Source organism: Ceratotherium simum, chromosome 3, assembly GCF_057802395.1.
Source record: "Ceratotherium simum simum isolate JZ-2026a chromosome 3, ASM5780239v1, whole genome shotgun sequence".
Classification (NCBI taxonomy): Eukaryota; Metazoa; Chordata; class Mammalia; order Perissodactyla; family Rhinocerotidae; genus Ceratotherium; species Ceratotherium simum.
The window spans coordinates 14,459,584-14,483,018 of record NC_141902.1 but is presented as its reverse complement, the minus strand read 5'-3'; the positions used below and the strand labels follow the sequence as shown (position 1 = coordinate 14,483,018).

The 23,435-nt window shown below is 38.7% G+C and overlaps 2 protein-coding genes across 4 annotated transcripts in view; one reads left to right on the top strand and one right to left on the bottom strand.

Moving 5' to 3' along the window:
- The window catches only part of LOC101392197 (uncharacterized), a 30,273-nt gene extending 15,696 nt beyond the window's left edge, over nucleotides 1-14,577 (bottom strand). The window contains exons 1-2 of one of the 2 annotated variants that reach the window (XM_087422641.1): nucleotides 14,193-14,281; nucleotides 5,808-5,882 (exon numbers count right to left, since the gene is read on the bottom strand). Coding sequence is in view for 1 of the 2 variants with exons in the window: in XM_004436414.3 (XP_004436471.2) it covers nucleotides 14,193-14,325 (133 nt within the window). In the remaining variant the exon portion in view is untranslated. Of the gene's footprint in view, nucleotides 1-5,807; nucleotides 5,883-14,192 lie in introns of both variants that reach the window. The other variant, XM_004436414.3, reaches the window with a different exon arrangement.
- An 83-nt stretch (nucleotides 14,578-14,660) lies between these two features.
- Nucleotides 14,661-23,435, top strand: part of SRP54 (signal recognition particle 54) — a 39,442-nt gene continuing 30,667 nt past the window's right edge. Inside the window, exons 1-2 of one of the 2 annotated variants that reach the window (XM_004436412.3) lie at nucleotides 14,661-14,883; nucleotides 19,799-19,932. The gene's annotated coding sequence lies outside the window, so the exon portion shown is untranslated. The remainder of the gene's footprint in view (nucleotides 14,884-19,798; nucleotides 19,933-23,435) is intronic. The other variant, XM_004436411.3, reaches the window with a different exon arrangement.

Below are 23,435 nucleotides of genomic sequence, written 5' to 3'. Positions count from 1 at the left end.
ACTTGACTCTTTCAGCCTGTTACAGAAAATAAAGGCATTTAAAAAATATGTAGTGTTTGGCTCTAAAAAAGTATAATTTCTAGGCATCTTGTATGTAATTTTAAATAGAATGTGACTAAACTGGAAGTAAAATGCTCTTAAAGGTAGCTTCTGTCTAGGAGGCCAAATGTAGACTGGAAAGGACTAGTAATGAACATATTTTACCTTTCTCTTAAAAGACTTTCTTATATTGAATTCTTGCTAGAGTGAAAGGACCCCAAGGAGACTGTGTCTTTCTTACAGTTGTAAAATAGTTGTAGAAGGAAAACAAGGAGATCCTGCAGGAAATGTCATCCATCTCCACATCTCCTGCTCCCCTAAATCTTTGGGTGTTTTTAAGTAACCTCATGATTTCCTTCTTAAACATAAAATAATTCTTGTGTTGGTTCTGAATGCTATTTTCGTATCAAATAACAACTGCAATTTGGATAGTATTTCATCATTTACAAAGTTCTTTCACATAGAAACTAGGTCATTTAACTACTATAACATCCATGTGAGGAAGACAAAGCAAGATTACATTCCCCGATTCACAGATGAGGTAACTGAGTCTTCCAAGGTTAAATGACTTGTGAAAAGTTACAAAGCAGGCCAACAGCAGCATAAAGAAATAAACCTAGGTTTTCTGCCTCTAAATAAAGTACTTTCTTTTTCACTATACCACTCTGTTTCCCTACATACAAAGGTTCTTGCTCTGCCTAACTTCCCTTTGAGCAATAGTAGTTAATACGAAGATATACTCTTTGGCTCTCTGAACAGATGTGGGAAGGCCTTTTAGCTCTTTTTTTCTTTCCTCACCTATCTAGTATAATGTTCTAAGCTGTTGCTTCAAATTATTTCTAGGAGGCAGAATATAAATTACAGAGAAACAAAAATACTACTAAGATTCATTCCAAATTGTTTTAGGTGGAACTTAACATCTGTGATGCATTTTTTTTTAAAAACTGGACTTTTTCACTGTATTCTTAAAATCTAATTAAATTTTCTCAAGGTGCTAATTAATACCTAACATCTGCTTAGCTTACCTCCATAGTCAGAACACTGCCTGGAAGCCTCCCGACTCACATTTAATTCTAATAATATCACTCACACCAGTGGTTCTTAGCAAGTTCTCTCAATTTGTCAATAGCATAACTACAAAAGCCAATAAAAACTTCATTATGTTAAACTAAGATATTTCATAGCCCAAATTCTTTGGACTTAGTTCTGTAACATAAACAACCATGTTAATAAAACATAGTTTCCATGTGGGTCTGCCTTATAAAACAAGAGTCTTACAGTGGGAAGGGAACTTACACGATGACCTATTATCAAGCGGCAGAACCCACCTATGCATCTCTGACATGATAGTTGTTCGGTCTTTGCTTGAACACATGCAGGGACATCATTGCTTCCTCATGCTGAGCCGGAATCTGCCTCTCTATAACATTAACTCATTTTTCCAATTTCACCTGGGAGGAGTCGTCATCTTTAATGCTATGCGACATTTATTGAATGAGCACTTAAGGCACGTGAGACTCCGTGCAGTGCTTTTCAAACATTATCATTTAATCCTAAGAATCCAAGAGGTGGTACTATTATCATTTCTATTTTATAACTAAAACAGAATCTGAGGTCAGAAGTTAAGTTACTTGCCTCAGGTCATATTGGCCAGAAAGCGGTGGAGTTGGGATTTGAATGCAGGTCTACCTCTCAACTCTTATCACTACACTACACAGCCTCTCTCAAGTGGCAAAGAAGGCGGCTGGCTAGTAACAGTGCTCCTGTTACTACCTTCATCTTCCTCCTCCCTAGCCCTGACCACGGTTCTTCAGATGATGTGGTAGCCGTATCCTCCGCCATCTGACTGCTTCTTCCGCACTTGTTCAACAGCCCCTTCAAATGTAGCCCTGGAACTGAACACAATTTGGCAATCTAGTTCTCTAATCCATGACTCCCTCAGCTTATTCCCTTTTTCTGTCACTTTGTAGCATCCAAGGCCCGGATCACTACTATTACTGGGTTATTAACAGATTTGGAAGGGATGGTGGTGGCAGTGGAGGCCAAACATCTTAAATAATCATATGTGAAGATCTGGGGAGCCGGAAAAATGAAAGATAGGAATGGCTGCAAGTTCTGAACCATCACAGTGGATTTCCAGTTATCTCCCTAGTCAAATATGTTTACTTGGGAGTCAATCTCCCAATTAATGCAAGCATCACCGGTCAAGATGAGAGATACTATGAAATTGTGTATTGAATCACTCAGTCATTTTTAAAACGCAGTATTAAATGCAGACTGCATTTGTTTTACCTCAATACCAAGGATACCAGGTGAACATGAGAACTGGCACCTATTACCCTGGACAACAAACTCTCATTCAACCACAGTCAAGGGTAAAAAGAAATTTCTTTAGTTACAGCAGGGATTCTTCACCACGGCCCTAGTTAAGAGGATCCACACATGGGCCCAGAAAAGGCCACATAAAGTTGTATGCTTGGTTGTATACTTAAATATGTATACTTTTCTAGGAAGAACGTTCTTAAGAGATCTTTAATATTAATAGCTAATATTTATTGAGTACCATATGTAAGGCACCGTGGAAATTTTTAGCTCAAGAAGGCTAAAATTAGTTTTTTTATGTGTAGTGGTTGGCAAACAACTTCTGAAAAGAAGAGCTAGACATTTTTGCCCTAATAATGGCTGTAAAACAGATCAAAAAGGCATGATAGGATATAACTGAAGAGTGTAAAACTAGAATTCACATTATAAATATTTACTCTGTTATTAAAATTAAATTCCTTAAAACATTATTTTTAAAGGCTGTATAATATTCCATCATGTGTATATTTCTTTAACCATTCACTCCTACTACTACACATTTATAGATAGATATAACTGTGAAAAACCGGGAACACTGCAACTAACATTTTGGCATCCATCATCTCTCTGCATTTCTTATTATTTCCTTACTATAAATTCTTAGAAGTGGTACTTAAACAAAGGCTTTTGCTACATATTGTCAAATTTCTTTCCTGAAAGATACCAATTTACTCTAACACAAAAGAATATGTGTCTTGGTAAACCTGTACAGCATTGAATATTACCATAAAAACAAACTGTGTTGTTTTAATTTAGATTTCTTTAATTACTAGTGAGGCTGAACATCTTTTAACACGTATAATAGCTACTTCAGAATGTGTGGTAACAGTATGTCGCTTCGAAAAAGATTAAAGAAAGGTGTTACTCAGTTGCCTAAGGACAGTAAAGTTTTTCTCAAATTACAAGTGTAGGTGGGAAGGGAGGAGAGGAAGAAGAGCTTCTCTAAAGGGCGAAATTAAGTCTTTAAAAATTTCCTATTTATATTTAATTAAATACATGGGGAAAGAGAAGTCACCAAAGCTGACAGTCTGTGAATCAAACCTCACTTTTTATATCTAGTCAGGTGTCCAGTGCCCCACCACTTTTTCTTTTGAATATTTCTTCCTCTTTATTCCCACTTCAACTACTCACAGCCACAGTCATACCTCACACTTAGAATACCATTACAAACTCAGAAATAGCTCCTCGATAGCTTCTCCCCACTATAAGATACCTTGCACACTTATTTTAAACTAATATGCCTAAGCCTCCCTTTCATGTCACTCCCTCTCCTTACGATTTTTGGATGGTTTTCTATTTTTTAACACGTCAAGTCTCATTCTAGACTTTTTTTTTTTTTTTTTTGTGAGGAAGATCAGCCCTGAGCTAACCTCCGTGCTAATCCTCCTCTTTTTGCTGAGGAAGACTGGCTCTGAGCTAACATCTATTGCCAATCCTCCTCCTTTTTTTTTTCCCCCAAAGCCCCAGTGGATAGTTGTATGTCATAGTTGCACATCCTTCTAGTTGCTGTATGTGGGACGCGGCCTCAGCATGGCCGGAGAAGTCACTCTAGACTTTTAAGGCCTCCTATATCACCACAGTCTAACCATCCTATTTTCTAGTCTAATTACTCCTTACCATAATTTTTGCCCAAGAGAGGCAAATCTCCTTGGTTGTTTTCCATATTCCTTCCTGTTCATCCTGTTCCTTTCAACTGTAAAACCTTGCTTTCTGCAATAAGGCCCTATCCAAGTTACTTTGTCTTCATGAAGTCTTACCCTCGACCTCTAGCCTTCACTCACCCATATCCTTACCTCTAATGACTTACAATGCATAATTAAATATTGGGTTATATATCACCTATTATTCATTCATATCATATATTACTCTGAAGTCCCTATTCAAATTTTAAAATTTTATTGACGGGACTTCTGGTCTCAGACAAGATGGCAACTTCCCTCACTTTCCCCCGCTCCTCCCCTCTAAAAACAACTAAATACCCCAGAAATAACTTAAGGCAATCATAAGGGACTCTGAAAGCTAGCAAGAAGGAGATGAACTGTTTAGGGACTTCAGGGCTTAAGGAAGGTCAGCACGGTGAGTTCCCTGGGTTTTCTTTTTATCTTCCATGGAACCTGGACTGGGCACTGGAGAGGCCTGCATCCCAGAACCACCAACAGGCATAGACAAAAAAAAAAGGACAGAGAAAAGCCTGCTCTCTCTTGCCAAAGACCGGTAAAGGGGAAGAGCAACAGAGACCTACTGGGGAGCCCTAATCCCCAGTCCACAGGCTATCTGGTAACATCAGAGGAGTCTGCTATCTCCAGGCCCTCTACCCAGTGGCATAAGAGGCCCAGGCCTGGCATCTCCCAGCCTTCTGCCCAGTGGCAGAAAGCAAATCAGGCCCTGTATTGTTGACCCCCTACTCCTACCAGTGGAAGGCAGCTCAGTGACACGAGGTGGTCCAGGAAATTGTCTTTCCTCATGCAGGTGACACCAGCATAGATTGAGCGGGAGCCCCAGCAGTGTCAAAGAACAAAGCAGACCTGAATAGTACTGCAAGTGCACTGGAAACTAAATGAACTATAGCCTACAAAACTATAGCCTACAAAAGTAGGCCAGAACCAACAGATTAAACCTGAGCACGGCAAATGCCTGCTATGATAGAAGATTACAATAGGATCAAGAGTCTTAGCAATAATATCCAAAATATCCAGGATACAATTGAAATTATTCTAGCATAATATCCAAAATACCCAGGATACAATAAAAAAAATCACTTACCATACCAAGAACAGGAAAAATCATAATTTGAAACATAATTTGAATCTGGTAATCCAGATGTAATATCCAAATGAACCCAAATTTGGATTATCAGACAAGGATTTTAAAGCAGCCATCATAAAAATGCTTCAATAAGCAATTATGAATTCTCTTGTAACAAATGAAAAAAATAGAAAATCTCAGCAAAAAAATAGAAGTTATAAAAAAAGAATGAAATGGAAATTATAGAACTGAAAAATACAATAATCAGAATAAAACAACTTGTTAGATGGGCTCAAATCAGTGAACTTGAGGACAGATCAATAAAATTTACTCCATCTGAACAACAGAGAGGAAATAGACTGAAAAAAAATTGAACAGAGCCTCAGGGATCTGTGGGACAGCAAGAAAAGATCTAACATTAGTATCAGAGTTCCAGTAGTGGGAGAAAGAATGTGGGGCTGAAAAGTATTTGAAGAAATATAGCTAAAAACTTCCCAAATTTGGTGAAAGACATAAAGCTACAGATTTAAGAAGTTGAGCAAACTCCAAATAGGACAGACGCAAAGAAATCCACACAAGGACATATCATAATTAACCTTCTGAAAACAAAAGACAAAGAACAAATCTTAAAAGCAACCAGAGAGAAATGATTCATTACTTACAGAATACCAATTGGAACAGCAGCAAATTTTCATCTGAAACCATGGGAGTCAGAAGGAGGTTACATTTTTCAAGTGCTGGGAAAAAATGAATGCAAACTGTAAATTTTATATCTGGTGAAATTATCCTTCAGGAATTAAGGAGAAATAAGGACATCCTCAGATGAAGGAAAACTAGGAGAATGTGTTGCTAGCAGACCTATCCTTAAAGAATGGCTATAGGAAGCTCTCCAATAGAAAGGAAATAGCAGACAAAGCCTTGGAACTTCAGAAAGGAAAGAACAATAGAATGGCTAAAAATAGAGCAAATATAATAGACTATCTTTCTCCTCCTTAATTTCTTAAACCATATTTGATGGTTAAATCAAAATTTATTAAACTATCTGATATAGTGCTCAATGCATATAGAGGAAACACATAAAACAGTGATATTTAAAAAGTGGAAGAGGGTAAAGGGACCTAAATGGAACTAAGATTTCAATACTTCACTCAAGTGATAAAACACTGATACCAGTAGATGGTGATAAGTTACATATGTATACTGTATTACTCAGAGCAACCACAAAGAAAACTATACAAAGAGAGACACCCAGAAACCCTATCAACAAGAACAGAATTCTAAAACTGTTCTAGTAACCCACAGGAAGGCAAGAGGAAATAAAAACAGGTTGAGAAATAGAAGGAACAAACAGAAAACAAACAATAAAATGCCAGACTTAAGCTCTAACATACCAATAATTACTTTAAATGTAAATGATCTAAACACATCAATTAAAAGACAGAGACTGGCAAAGTAGATTTAAAATACATAACCCAACTATATGCTGTCAATAGAAACTCACTTCAAACATAATGACATAGCAAGAGCGAATGTAAAAGGATGGAAAAAAACATATTGTGCAAATATTAGTTAAAAAAATAGAAGTGGCTACATTAATATGAGATAAAGTAGACTTTAAAGGAAAGAAAATTATTAGAGACAAAGAGGAATATTATGTTACATAAAGATAAAAGGATCAATCTATCAAGAAGACATAGTGATCCTAAATGTGCATACACCAAACAACAGAGCTTCAAAATACATGAAACAAAAACTGATAGAGCCGAAAAGAGAAATAGACAAATCCACAATTATAGCTGGGAACTTCAACACCCCAGTCTCAGCAACTGATAGAACTACTAGGCAGAAAATCAGCAAAGATGGAGAAGAACTGAAAAATATCATCAACCAACAAGACCCAATAGATACTTATAGAATACTCCACTAAACAAAAGTAGAACACACTGTTTTTCCCAAGTACCCACAGAACATTCACCAAGATAAACCATATCCTGGGTCATAAAACAAATATCAAAAAATTTAAAAGAACTGAAATCATACAGAGTATCTTCTCTGACCATAATGGAGCCAAACTAGAAATCAGTAACAGAAACACAACAGGCAAATCTCCAAACACTTGGAAATTAAACAACACTCTTTAAACAATAATAGCCACAGTAATCAAGACAGTGTGGTACTGGTCAGGGAGAGGTACATAAATCAATGGAATGGAATAGAGGACTCAGAAATAGATGCACACGAAAATGCCCAGCTGATTTTCAAAGCCAAAATCAATTTAAAGGAGAAAGAACAGCCTATTCAACAAATGGTGCTGGAGCAAATGGGCATCTGTAGGGGTAAAAAATAAACTTCAACCTAAACTTCACTCCTTATACAAAAATTAACTTGGATCAAAGAATTAAATGTCAAACATAAAACCACAATTCTTTTAGTAAAAAAAAGGACCTGAAACTAATATAGTTTTGTATAATTTTTAAATAAAGAGAAAAAACATGGGGGAAAATCTTTGGAATATAGGGCTAAACAAAGAGTTCTTAAATTTGACATCAAAAAAGGAAAAATGGTGGCCGGCCCTGTGGCACAGTGATTAAGTGCGCACGCTCCACTGCTGGCGGCCCGGGTTCGGATCCCGGGCGCACACAGACACACACTTGTCAAGCCATGCCGTGGCGGCGTCCCCTTTAAGTGGAGGAAGATGGGCACGGATTTAGCCCAGAGCCAGTCTTCCTCAGCAAAAAAAAAGAGGAGGATTGGCATGGATGTTAGCTCAGGGCTGATCTTCCTCACACACACAAAAAAGGAAAAATGGATAAATTGGGTCTCATAAAAATTAAAAACTTTTGTTCAGCAAAGACTCTGTTAGGAGGATGAACAAATTACAGACTCGGAGAAAATATCTGCAAACCATCTATCTCATAAAGGACTTATATCTACAGTATATAGAGAACTCTCTAAATGACAGCATAAAAAATACAATTAGAGGGGCCGGCCCCGTGGCTTAGTGGTTAAGTGCGTGCGCTCCGCTACTGGCGGCCCGGGTTCGGATCCCGGGCGCGCACCGACGCACCGCTTCTCCGGCCATGCTGAGGCCGCGTCCCACATACAGCAACTAGAAGCATGTGCAACTATGACACACAACTATCCACTGGGGCTTTGGAGAGAAAGAGGGAAAAAAAGGAGGGGGATGGGCAATAGATGTTAGCTCAGAGCCAGTATTCCTCAGCAAAAAGAGGAGGATTAGTACAATGTTAGCTCAGGGCTGATCTTCCTCACAAAAAAAAAAAATAAAGAAGACCAAAAAAAATACAATTAGAAAATGGGCAAAAGACATGAATAGACATTTCATCAAAGAGGATACACAAATGGCAAATAAACACATGAAAAAATGTTCAACATCATTAGCGAAATGGAAATTAAAACCCAATGATTATTACTACACAACTATCAGAATGGCTAAAAAAAATACTGATAATACCAAATATTAGCAAGGATGCAGGGAAACTGGATTACTCATGCATCGCTGGTGAAAATGTAAAATGGTAGAGCTACTCTGGAAAACAGTTTGGCAGTTTCTATAAAATGAAAAATACACTTGACCCAGCAATCACACTCCTGAACATTATCACAGAAAAATGAAAACTTATGTTAACACCAAAATCTGCACATGAATGTCCACAGCAACACTACTTGTCATAAAGGTTTGAGTGGGCTGGATATCTCAGATGGTTTCTTTACTCACAGGTCTGGTGCCTAGGCTAGGATGGCAGGAACAGTTACAGGCTGGCTGGGCACCTTGCTCTCCACAGGCTAGCTGGGGCTTGCTGACAGTATGACAATCTCAGGGTAGTCAGACTATATCCATGATGGCTAGCTTCTTCCAGAGCAAGAAGTCCAAGCAACAGGAAGTAGAAGTTGCCAGCTTCTTAAGTCCTGGGTCTGGAACTGGCATAGTGTCACTTCTGCCATATTCTATTGGCCAAAGCTGTCACAGAACCCACCCAGATTCAAGGGGAGAGACACAGACCTGACCTCTCATGGAAGGAGAGTCAAAGAACTTGTGGCCATTTTTTAAAAACAGCTTTAGAGAGGTAGAATTGACATACAATAAACTGTACATATTTAAAGTGTACAATTATGTAAGTTTTGACATATACATGTATATATATACACATACAGCCATGAAACCATCACTACAATCAAGACAGTGAACATATCTATCATCCCCAAATGTTTCCTCATGCCCATTTGTAATCCTTCCTTCTCTTCCCCCCATGCACAAAGCCCCCAGAGATCTACTTTCTATCCCTATAGATTAGTTTGCATTTTCTAGAGTTTTACATAAATGGAATCATATAGTATGCCGTCTCTTCTTACTATGGCTTCTTTCGCTTAGCATAATTTATCCATGTTGTTGTGCATATAAAACTTCATTCCATTTATTTGCCGGGCAGTATTCCATTATAAAGACATACCACAATTTATCTATTCACCTGTTTCTAATTGAGATGCCTCCCTCTTCCCCTTTTTCTTGCCATATTGTACTGGCCAGAAGCTTTACTATGATGCACAGGAAGAGATGTTGGATATCGTCAAATGCTTGTTTTTATGTCTACTGAGATAATCATATACTTTTTCTTTTTAGTCAAAATGGTGAATTACATTGATTGATTCTCTAATGTTAAACCAGCAGTGCATTCCTGGGATAAACCCACTTATTTATGATGTATATTATTTTTATGTATCAATGGCTATTTGTAACATACAACAAATGCGATAGAGAGAAAAGTACAATTATTTTTATTTGATAGAAAAATTTTGTTTAAGAGGTACCCATTTGCTCAGTACACCTTTTAAGTTTTTGGAAAAACAATCTATTTTTATTACCTTATATACTTGGTAACTTCCACAAATTCATATGGTTTCAATAAAGATTGGAAAATCTTTAAAGTTATATGGATACTTCCTCATACTTCCTGTATGGAAATACAATATAGAACTGGAGCAGTATGCGGTCTGACAAATGTAACGAGATCCCAGGCGTTGCTCTTTAGATTTGTGGGAATTTCAAAAAACCTCTAGTAGCTCTGTAGCTGCTGCTCAGCAACACGTCCAATTCTGCTCAGCGAAGATGTATTTAAAATATAGGATAGGAGCCAGCCCAGTGGTGTGGCGGTTAAGTTCACGAGCTCTGGTTTGGCGGCCCGGGTTCGCAGGTTCGGATCCTGGGCGCAGACTGACGCACTGCTTGTCAAGCCATGCTGTGCCTGCGCCCCATATAAAGTAGAGGAAGATGGGCATGGATGTTAGCCCAGGGCCAATCTTCCTCAGCAAAAAGAGGAGGATTGGCAACGGATGTTAGCTCAGAGCTAATCTTCCTCACACACACACACACACAAACAAATATAGGATACAGAGAAGCTTCTAAAAGCTTCTAGTCACCTACTGTTATCTTCCTTAAGCATTTGAATATTTTCTTGATGGTTTTGTTAATTTTCTTATAGCAAACCCTAATTTTCTATCCTTTGTAACTTGATTTTTAATAGAAACTCTTATGGGCTGCTGGTTTGACTTCCTCATTTGTATTTGCACATCCAGGAAAAATTCAGAGGCTTCAGGATAGTGTTTGTTAACAGCTGTTCCAATGTGTTTTTTCATATGCTTACTGGGGACCCCACCTGCAGTTCTGGCTCTTACCTCCCGTCACTTAACGGACTGCAGTCACTCTCTTCTACTTTGCAATCTAGATCAAGAGCCCACTCTACACACATACAGGAAATAGAAGAGAACAGATGCTCTGCCACAAGATCAGAATCAATGAGCTGAGGTTCTGCTGTATTTTTCACTCCTTTTCTTTTTCTTTTTCTTTTTTTGGGGGGTGGGTTATCTTTGTGTGCTTTGCCCCTCCGACTTGGTTCATCCTTCCTGTCCTGGTGCTCATTTGTTTCCTGGATCGTTGGCCTAAGCTGCACCAAGATAAAATGTAGGCTCCCACCTTTATTTCTTCTATATCTTCAGTTTACACCAGATATTGACATGTGCTTGGCTCTGCCCTGGCCAAGCTTCTGGTTATATTAGCCTGATAATAAATGACCCCAGGTCTTGGTATGATAATATTCCTTCAGAGACCAAGAATATTATTCTTCCTTTTGTATACTTAAAATTATTGTGATTTTAGGGGCTGGCCGGGTGGCTCAAGCGGTTAAGTGTGTGCGCTCCCTTTCAGCGGCCCGGGGTGCACGTGTTCGGATCCCTGGTGTGCACTGACGCACCGCTTGTCACACCATGCTGTCTCAGCGTCCCATATAAAGTAGGGGAAGATGGCCGCGGATGTTAGCTCAGGGCCAATCTTCCTCGGCAAAAAAAGAGGAGGATCAGCATAGGATGTTAGCTCAGGGCTGATCTTCCTCACCAAAAAAAAAAAAAAAAAATTATTGTGATTTTACTTGTTAGCTACATGTAGATATTTTTTAGTTTCAATAAACTCTTCGACATTCAAACCAAAGTCAGACTCAATGCCTATTACTGTCTCTAGCTCTTCCATTAAATGGCATAAAAATTCAAGGAGAGTTATAATTATTAAAAGTCTAAGCAAATGTCATACAAGTAACATATTATGAAAATGATTTAATACTAGAGATAAAAAAATATTTTTTTTTCCTAGAAGAGGGAAATCAATTAGGAAAATGAAAAATAGTTGATTGGAAGAATCTTTTGTGCTATATTTAGAGCCATTTCATAGAAAGGTATAAGAGTTTTAGTTTGGGAAGATGAGAAAGTTCTGGAGATGGATGGTGGTAACGGTTGAACAATGTGAATACTTAATGCCACTGAACTGTACACTTAAAAATGGTTAAAATGGTAAACTTTATGTATATTTTACCACCAAAAAAATGGTATACTATTAAACTACACTACTTTTTTTTGGTGAGAAAGATTAGCCCTGAGCTAACATCTGTTGCCAATCTTCCTCTTTTTGCTGAGGAAGATCGGCCCTGAGCTAACATTTGTGCCCATCTTCCTCTATTTTATGTGGGATGACTGCCAAGCATAGCTTGATAAGCGGTGCGGAGGTCTGCGCCCTGGGAGCCGGGGGCTGCCGAATCGGAGCACGCAAACTTAACCACTATGCCACGGGGCCGGACCCTAAATTACACTACTTTTTAAGATTTATATTAAAAGACACTCCTTCATCTTAAGCAGTGACACTCTCATTTCATAAAATATTCATGTTAATAAACATTCTTCAGAAACTCAGGTTGTTTTCTAAATTGTTTAACAAATTGTTTAAGCTTTTCTGACTACATGGTCTCTTGGAGAAAGACACAGAAAGTGCTTCTTTTTTTAAAATTAATTTTATTTATTTTTCTGGTGAGGAAGACTGTCCCTGAGCTAACATCTGTTGCCATTCTTCCTCTTTTTCCTTGAGGAAGATTGTCCCTGAGCTAACATTTGTGCCCGTCTTCCTCTGTTCTGTATATGGGACACTGCCACAGCATGGCCTGATGAGCGGTGTGTAGGTCCGTATCCGGGGTCTGAACCTGTGAACCCTGGCCCCAAAGTGGAGGTGAACTTAACCACCACACCACTGGGCTGCCCCAGAAAATGCTTTTAAAAAAAGGAAAAATGTATTTTTTAGCCCATGATGCTGGGTATTCTTGTGTACAAAATTATCATCCAAAACATGCTTTCAAGTGTTCCTGATTTTGAAAAATGGAGTCTCAACTGATTCCTCTAAAACTGTACATTTAGATTACAAATGGTTCCACAAAATTGAAATCTTGAGGGCAAGGATGTTTTAGTAATTGTGCAATTGCTAGAACCAGGCAGCAGGTGGCATTTTTGTAGGCACCCGAGGCTTTTGGAATAAAAGATCTTGTCCTTAGGAATATAGGAAACAACAAACAGAAATTAGCACTGTTAATTATAAACAATTGGGATATAAGTAAAATGGTAATACAGAGCTTAAGTGAAGTGACAGGAGACTCAGCATATTTTAGAAATTCCTATGTTGAATCTTACATGTGTGTATAAATATGAAGCTACCTCTCTGATTTTCTCTACTTTCCAGGCCACACCTAGTATCAGATGTCCAAGTTAATTTTACTTTGGCATCTTATCTAAAATGATCCCCCAAAATGTGTAATAATAATAATACCCAAACCTACTGACTGACTCTAACATCACAAAGAGAGAAGTAGTCAGGGTTTGAAGTGTAAAATTGGCAGTCATCAGGAAATAGGAATATTTCAAGTCATGAGTCTGGATGAAAACAAAAATGGGAATCAACGTTTAGAAGTATAGAGGAACACTATGGTTTGGCAGAGTTCTCAAACAAAGAATATCCTATTTTCTCTACTTTCACTAGCCTTCGCTTTGCCAAAACAGATCTATCTCATTCTTCAATAACTACACCTAATTACCACATTTCCTCGATTCTAATTTGTGCTTTTTATTATTACTATTATTAATTTTGTTAACAGTTTAAAATTAAAAAAAAAAAAGACTTTAAAAGTCTTTTTTCCCCCCTTTCTTTCTCCCTCCCCCCACCCTGGAAAAACAGCTATTAAATTGACGGTCCATTTTACAAATGAGAAAATAAATGCACTAGCTGCAGGTGATTTTGCCTGTAGAGTAAAAGCTTCCAGCTCTACAGCCTAAAACTTTTCTCGCAAAGTGCTTTTTCAGGTAGTACCCTACTGGTCGTCACAAGTTAGTGGGAGTAACGGGAGGTGAGGGCTAACCTCTCTCTCCCTTTTTTGTTTTCCCTTCAGAATAGGGGTTAGGCACAAGGAGGCTCTAGCGGTTTTTCTGAAGTCTGCGGCGCGATCACGACAAACAACCCAGAGCGAGAACTTCCTGCACCCAATCCCAAACTGGACTCTGAACCTGCCAAGGTTTGACATGCGCCCGCATCAACCTGCGCCGTAGCAGAGCAGAGAGCAGCAGAGTGACCCCATCGACGGCTTTTGGTCTCATCATAAATTCCCGACGTCAGCCCCACAGCATATCCTTGCCCCAACCGCCTGCCTCTGCCTCTGGTCGCTTACGGGTAGTTCGCATCCACTCGAGCAGCGCTGCGAGGTCCGCCGGAGCCACCCTACGGAGCAGCTGCAGGATTGCTCGCTGCGCGGAGCGGAATTCCATGTTGCAGCACAAAGCAGCGCAGGGCAAGGTTCGCATTGCGCACGCGCAAGCCGAGACGGGCCCCGACACACGAACCGACCCTCGGTGGAACCCGCCTCCCTTGGCTGCAACAGCCCTAAGCCCCGCCCCCTTTTGGAGTTTCCCACGTGCGCCCGGGAAGCCCTACACTCAATCGCACGCCCATCTCTCATCATTCCCATCTTAGCTGGCAGTGCTCAGCAAAGTCACTTTTTCTTAAACTGGCTCCTGGAGGCCGGAATTCTTTCTAAACCCTTTCGGTGAACGCATTGCAGGAACGCGGCAGGTGCCCCGGAAGCGGAAGTGGACTTCTTCGTGGAAGGCTGGGCTACGCCGAGTGGTGACGTTTCCTCATTGGGCGGAAGGTTCGGTGGCAGTCGTCGGTCTTCCAGCTGGTGGGAGTTGGCGTCGCGGAGCTGGGCGCTGGGACCCTAGCTTACATAGTTTGGGAAGCCGGGCTGTGGGGTCGCACCGGTCTGTCTGATCTCTGCTTTCCTTGGTTTCCTCCCACGGCGTGGGGCCTCGCGAAGGAATCCCCGGCCCCTTTGGGCCACGGCGGTAGCGGTGCCTTTTTCGGTAAGTGTCTGCTTTTTCCCGCCCCAGACTACGGACTGGCAGCTAGGGGTAGCCCCAGCTGTGCTCAGCGGGCTGGAGTCCCCGGAGGGAGTCGGCTTCCCTGGCCGCCGGCTGTGGTCACTGAGACTGAGATGCTCTGGCCCTTGTTCATTTCGTGTTCCTCGTCAGAAGTTTTATTAAAAGATGCGCTGTGACCCCTTTAAGTTGTCTTCAGATGTACCCGAGCCAAATTAGATGTAGGCAGTTGCAGGCCTGACTCTTTGTTATGGTCTCCTGATCAAGAATTTAGATGTGGCTACTCTCCCGAAAACCTTTTGACGTGTACCAGATTTTATTTTTCCGTGTTGTGCTTAACACAGTGTCCTGCGTATATTAGGCATTCAATAAATGAGTAAGGGGTATCAGTTCAATGCCAATGATGACTTAAGATACACTGATGGCTCTCTTTGTAGCATTTGACGCTGCTGACTATCCGTTTCTTGAAACTCTTTCCCCTATTGGCTGTCTTGATGTTACTCTTACCTAGTTCTTTCATATGCTTAATTCAACAAAATATTTACTCATTCTTAGCTATAGGAATACAGAAATGAATGACACAATCCCTGTCATTGAGGAGCTAACAGTACAATGAGAGGCACATAAATATACATTATATCAAGATGAGTAATGAGAAACTCTACTAAGGTGTTGTAAAGAGCCATGAGAGTTATGGGAACACGGATGAGAGTTAGTGTGCTTCTTAGGAGATTTGCGACCCTGAACAAGTTGCTGTTCCAATCTAGCCTCAGTTTCCTCATCTACCTGATAAGCTTATTATGAGGATGACGATTAGGTAACATGTTTGGTATGTGTCTAGAACATAGCAGTGGTGATGCCAAGGGGGAGGGGAAAGATTTCTCTTAAACTTTTTTCCCTTGACTTTTTGATATGGTCAATTAGTATTTTCTAACTTAATATAATGTACTATGCAAAAGCATCTTCAAGCCCTCCTTCAAACAGATTACACCCATCTGGAAATTCTGGACCTTCCCCTGGAATATAGTGAGATAACCATAAATGGTAGCTTTTTTTAAAAAAATTGATTTTCTTCTGTATGCCTTTGGAGAGGGAAAGGGAATTAGTAAAAGCTTCTATCCTGTTGATTATTCTCAGTCTTAGTTGACTCTCTCCTTGTAGTTGGCTCTCTGCTATCACTATAATCCAAATGGTCTTCCACAGGCTCTCCTTGAGAGTTCTGACCTAGATCCATGGCTTCCATGGTGTTATTGTTGTATGCCAACCATTTCCAAATCTTTTCTCTAGCTTCTGTCTCACAAGTGATATAGTTCTTTGGTTCCTGCAAATTCAATAGGTCCAAAACCACATTTGCCATCTTCACCTTCCTTTTTTTCCCGTTTTTTCTTTAGTACATATATCGTACATATAAAAATGTATAAAAGCAGTGATTCCCAGTGTGTTTTGAGTTTTGACCCTTTGTTTCTAGTTGAATTTCGTAATATTTGTATGTTCAATTTAAAAAAGGATAATAAAATGCACACCTATATACTCAATATCCAACTTAAGGAGTAGAACATCACAAATAAACCTTTAAAGCCCCTTGAACCTTTTCTCTATTAATTCTTTACCTTTCAAACCAGCTTTTCTTTTTGCCTTCCATTCATTGGTTAATGTCATCACTAGCCATCTGGTTATTCAAACCAGAGACCTTGGAGTCATTTTTGCCTTCTGTTTCTCCTTCATTCTCCCCAGCCATTTGGTCATCCGGTCCTATAGATTCTGCTTTACGGGTAGCCCTTGACTTGAGCCCCTTCTCCCTATTTTGCCTTCTGCTTCCCTAGTTCAAGCCTACCTCTCTCGACTAGACTTTTGGAGTATGATTATTGTGTGTAGTCTCTTTGCTCTCAAGTTTTTCTTCCCCCAGTGTATTTGCTACATTGTCTCTAATTTTTAAATTATAGAACAAATTTTTCATTCCCTTGTTTCCTTTGAGTAGTATTGCTTCATACAGTGATTATTAACCCTGGCTGCACATCAGTATAATCAGTGAAGTTTTTCAAAATATAGATGCCTTGTTTTGCTCTCCTAATCAAGAATTTTGATGAGGCCACTTCCCTGAAAACCTTTCAGTGTTACTATCCCTGGAGATTCTGATTGAGTATTTAATTTTTAGCTGATAGGTGTTAGCTAAATGTCATCAAAATAACCCTTTGCTTGGGCATATGTGTCTTATCCCTGCTCCTCCATATTTTCAGTCTATGTTATTTTCAACTTCAAGGCAAACTATTTCCAAGGAATTCTTTTGACTTTGTATTAATTTTCCTCTTGGTAGCAGTTTACATAAAGATTCTTTTTATGATTGACTTGACAGCCAAAAAGTATCTTAAGAAAGTGAGTCACAGTGTTCTTGAGTTATTACCCTTCTTGCTAATTGAATTTTTGGTATGCCTTTCTGCTATTAAAGTATGAAGTGTTGCAGTGGTTTTATTTTTAATACTAAAATGAGTTTTAAAATTTGAAAACAATTATTTTAATGAAAGAATTTCCTGATACTTCTTGACATAACTGAATATAACCTTTGGTGCAAAATTAAGACAGAGAAGTTCACTGGTGGTATGATGCATAATTTATCTTCTGAAGTTAACGGAGGAGTCTTGTATGTGTTAAATTGATGTAAGTAATTGATTTGGAGTTAGAACTTTTCTCATGCTCTGACAGTTCCTGGAGCACATAGGAAGTGTTTAATGAATGAATAAATGAATACAAGTGGCAAGTCTGTCTCAACCTCTAGTATAATATCACTCTAATTCTCACAAGAAACACTTCAAAAAATAATTAATTTTCCCCTGGCTTAAAAATAATAAATACTCTTAGTCATTACCAAAAATTTGAAAGTCACAAAAAGATATAAATAAGAAAATAAAAATTACTAGTTATTCACCATCCAGAGATGACAAATATTATTATTTTCTAACAGTTTTACTCAAAATTCACATACCATACACTTCATGTAAAGTGTACAATTCGGTGGTTTTCAGTGTATTTACAGAGTTGTGCAACCATCACCACAATCAATTTTAGAACATTTTCATTACTCTTTAAAGAAACCGCATAGCCATTAACAGTCACTCCTCATTTTCCCCCAGCTCCCAAGCTTTAAGCAACTATTAATCCACTTTCTGTCTCTATAGATTTGCCCCTTCTGGACATTTCATATAAATGGAATCATATAATATGTGGTCTTTTGTCACTGGTTTCTTTCATTTAGCATAATGTTTTCAAGATTCATCCATGTTGTAGCATGTATCAGCACTTCATTTCTTTTTATTATCAAATAATATTCCCTTTTATGGGTATGCATTTGACTTATCCACTCATCAGTTGAGGAATATTTGGATTGTCTCTGCTTTTTGGCTAGTATACAAATAGCTGCTAATGACCATTCATGTACAAGTTTTTGTGTGGTTGTGTGTCTTCCTTTCTCTTGGATGTACCTAAGAGAAGAATTGGTGGGTCATATAGTAACTCTGTGTTTTACATTTTGAGTAACTGCCAAGCTATTTTCCAAAGGGCTGCGCCGTTTTACGTTCCCACCAGCCGTGTGTGAGCATCCTGATTTCTCCATATTCTCACCGATGCTTGTTATTATCTGTCTTTTTAGTTATAGCCATCCTAGTGTGTGTGAAGTGGTATCTGATTGTGCCTTTGATTTACATTTCCCTGGTGGCTAATGCCTTTTTTTGATATTTGTTCATAGACAAAATATGGACTATGCAATATATGCAGTTTGTATTTTGCCTTTTGCATTTAAGCATATTTTTAGCATTAACAAGCATATTTAAAAAAGAATTCTCTCATTTCTGCTTCCCTCTTCACTCCCCCCAAAACCGTAATTTTTGTGAAAACCTGCCTAAAATATATGTATAGAAAATAAAATCTATAGGAATGTATGCCAAATTATTAATTGGTGGTTATCAGGGGACAAGAGGGGTTAGGATTAGGAGAATTATATTTTCTATCTTTAATATTTCTGTAATGTTTGAATTTTTACAATGACCACGTATCCTCTTATAATCACAAAACATAAAGGTGAATTATTTCCTTGGAGACTAAGTAGCTTCAGAATGAAAAAATATTCCTAAATTTAAAAATCATAATTAACATTATAATGTTAGTTATTCAAATATATAATTTTATCAAATAAAATACCTATAGGCCACTTTGTTAAATAAGTTTACTTTTCTGTGGTCCTAGACTATGAACACATATGCTATGCAGAATTAAAATATATATATATAGATTTAGTAATATATTCAGGAAAGCAAGTGTTGATTTGGGCTATTGACCAGTTTGTAGAAAAATATATAATGTAGAAGTGGTTTTTCTAAAGATACTTAGTACTGATAATATATTTGTATATTTAGTTCTTTAGTCTAATATTGATCCAATAAGTTAATCACTGACTAGGGCTTGGAAGAACTTTTTTATAGGGATTTTTGTTATAATAGGATTTGAAATCAATAATCATTAGGATTTTTTACGTAATCTCAGATCAGGCGGGGTTCTGGCAGGAATATTTATAATTCTTTATGTAAAGAAAAGTGGTGATTTGGACATTGCAGCTTCTATTGAATAATAACCAAGTACGTGTAATTGGCGCTGAATGTTAAAGATTCCAGGAGTGGCTCCTTTGTAATGGGACAGGCACTTTAGTAGGGTTATTCAAAAAACTTCCAGTTTACTCACACTTCAGATAATATTGTAGGGAGTGCCAGTTGATATCATTCAAGAAAGGAAGTTGGTTAGTAGTTAATACACTAGGCACTTGCAGACAGTTTTATACATATTGTCTCATTTGTTCCTTACAACAGCCCGTCAGGGTAACTACGTTGATAATGGTGTTATCTCCGTTTTGCAGGTGAGGAAAGTGAGGCTCAGAGAGGTTAAGTAACTTGCCCAAAGTAACAGCCAATATGTAACAGAGCTGGGATTTGAATCAAGTCTGTCAGACTCCAAAGCCTATGCTCTTTCCAGTACTTCACACTGCAGCAGGTAAGTGTGATACTGGGCCTGTGCCTGCCTTGCTTAGGGCGCCCCAAACTGGAGCCTGTTTCCATCACCTCACTGCCCGGCTCCTAGTCACACTCCTGTGAGAGGAACGTGCCACTTGGGCCAGCTCAGTCCTTGTACATCCTGATTGCAGTTGTGCTGATCAGTTCTTTCTGAACGTTGCAATTACTCTTCCATGAAGAGGACTGTGCATCTTTGCTTTCAAAATATGATTTCCTCTCTTGTAGTACAGCAGCATAATTTGTCCCTGGAGTTTGCCGGCAGGGGTATTCAACCCTGTTGTTTAAAGCATCATTCATGCTCTAGGACGTGAGGCTCTGTAGCCAAGAGACTGGAAAGTCTTTTTGCTTTTCTTGTAGGGAATGGCTGTTCCGTTCACTAACCTGCTTATGTCATAAAATTGTTGTGAGGGTAGAATGAGATAATAGATGTTAAACTGTGTGAAGTACTATATACAGGAATCCTTACTTTTCCAACAGCCACATCTAAGTAGAGATTTCTCTTCTGTGAAATTCAAGTATACACAGATTTGCTTCTATAAATCTTTTTAGTTAGCCAAGAGAATTTTGAGTGAGCGTGCTTGAATTGTAAATTATTCCAATTTGAGTTATAGGATTAGCTATTAATGTTAAAAAAGATGTTTTGCATTTTAGTGTGCATATTAGAACAAGGTCAAGTTAATTTTTAAAAATCTTGTTGAAATTCTTTTTAGGAAAATTCTGAAAAGTTATAATAAGTAATGGCAAATGAATATTAATTGTACAATATCAGTTACCTAGGTCATTGATTTTATTTTGATTTGTCATGTTATCTCCATTGCTTTATTTTAGTGGTCTTTAAGAGATATTTATAAGGCCTTTCATGGCTTTGCTTCTCTAGTCTTGCTTTTGCCTTATGGTCTTAAGTACATCATTCATTCATAAAGTTGATTTTTACTGAGGCCTTACTATATAAGACTGAGGACAGATAAAGCAGTGAGCTCACAGGGGAGAGCAAAAGAGGAAAAATCCCTGCCCTCAAGCATCTTACATATCAGTTGGGGGATATAGACAATATATAAGTAAATATATAATGTAAGTAAATCATATGTTAGTTGGTAATAGAGCAATGAGAAAAAATAAAGAGAAGGGAGGTTGCAATTTTAAACAAGTGATTAGGGAAGGCCTCATTGAGAAATTGCATCTGGACCGTGATCTAAAGGAGATGAGGGAGGGAGCTGTATTGTCAGCCAGGGGAAGAGCCTGCTCTGCCAGCTGGTCCTAAGGCCCTGAGGTGGAAATGTGCAGCATCAACAGCCAGGAGGTCAGTGTGATTAAAATCAAGTGTGTGTGTGTGTGTGTGTGTGTGTGTGTGTGTGTGTTTGGGAGTGCCTTACCGTCTGTTCTGAGGACTTTACCTCTGCATGAAATGGAAGGTCGTTGAGGTTTTGAGAATTCCAACACCAAAGTTTTCAGAAACACACGCTTGGAAATTGCTGAAGAAACACTGTCTAAATAAAAGATATTAATAGATATTATTATTCCTCTACTGAAGTGCAGGTTTTTATAGTCAGGCAAATATATGTAAAAATATGCTGCCATAAGTACGTACACAAGGAAAAATGTATTGGAATACTTCACAGTTTTTTTTAATTTAAGAGAGCCGGTCAACATGGGAAGAGAAGTTTATTTTTAAGAGAACTAGTATAGCTTTTTAAAATGGAGAATGATCTGTTTATGACATGATCTCTGAAAAAGTTAACTATGGTGTCATAATTAGGATTATATCACTCCTGGTAGCACAGTGGTAAAGGAGATGAATGGAAACATCTGAATCTTGTTTCTTACCTGAAGACTATTTACTTAAGTAATAATAATTCAGTATAATAAGTATGGGACAAGAAATAAAAAGTTCCGGATCTTTTCTATGAAGTAGTTTCTCTTTCAGGTTAAGTAACCATGTATTGTAAAAAATTTTACGGTAAGCACATTTTTTCAATTCCGTCAGTGTTGGTAGTAATTTTTTAGGTTCTAAATTACCAACTTTTACCTGAGTGGAAGTGTAATGTTTAATGTAGAGCTCAGCCTGGAATGTCTCTGCCAGTGATCAGTCCTTGAGTGCATTTCCCTTTCTGCTGCTTTTGGCTCTCCATCTCTCCCACGTTCTCTACGTGGGATGAGTCAGCTCTTTTGTCCTCCTCTTTCTCTTATTTTTAATCTCCTGTATACTCTATAGATAGGATCTAGTCTAGATCATCTTGTTTGACTAATTTAGACTAGATTAGCTTGGAAGAGTTACTAAAAGAGTTGTTTTGAACAATGAACTTTTTTGCCAATATTGCTTATATTGGACAATTGATATTTCTTAACCTGGTTTTCAGAGCCCTTTACAACCTGTATCTGCTTCTAACTATATAGCCCTGTGTCCCAACCAGAATATTTTATTTACTGTCCCCCAAATAATACTCAATAATCTGTAAGTACAATGCATATATGAGGTATAAGTATGTCCCAGGCTTTTCCATGTCTACATTTCTGCTTATGCCATTTCACCTTCTTCAAATTCCCTTTTGTCCTCTTCTCCACCTATCCAAATTCTATCCATGTTTTAGGATCAAATTCGTATTCAACCTTCTCAATAAAGCCTATTCTGTCTACTTAAGCCTGTTTTTTTTTTCCCTTTGAATTTTTACAGAAATAATCATTGGTGGTTGATCATAAACTTTTTTTTGTGTGTGTGTGAGGAAGATCAGCCCTGAGCTAACATCCGTGCTAATCCTCCTCTTTTTGCTGAGGAAGACAGGCTCTGCGCTAACATCTATTGCCAATCCTCCTCCTTTTTTGTTCCCCCAAAGCCCCAGTAGATAGTTGTATGTCATAGCTGCACATCCTTCTAGTTGCTGTATGTGGGACGCGGCCTCAGCATGGCCGGAGAAGCAGTGCGTCGGTGCGTGCCCGGGATCTGAACCCGGGCCGCCAGTAGCGGAGCGCGCGCACTTAACCGCTAAGCCACGGGCCCGGCCCCCAATCATAAACTTTTATTGCTAGCTTTGAACTAGTAATTTACTGGTGTTAGTCAAGGTTCTCCACAGAAACAGAACCAATAAGATGTGTGCATATATATACATATATGCATATATTGGTGTGTGTATACATATATAAAGAGATTTATTATAAGGAATTGGCTCACATGATCATGGAGGCTGACAAGTTCCAAGATGCACAGGGTGAGTCGGCAAGCTGGAGACCCAGGAGAGCCAAGCTGATGGTTTATTTCCAGTCCGAAGGCTGGCAGGCTTGAGACCCAGGAAGAGCTGATGTTTCAGTTTGAGTTTGAAGTCGGGAAAAAGCCGATGTCCCCGTTAGAAGGGAGTTGGACAAGAGGAATTTTTTCTTAATATTTACTCTATTTTGCTGTTCATTCGTGTGCCTCATCTTGCCAGCTAGTAGATAAGCTACTTGAGGGCAGGGGCTATGAGTCATATTTGCTTACTCACCATCCATGAG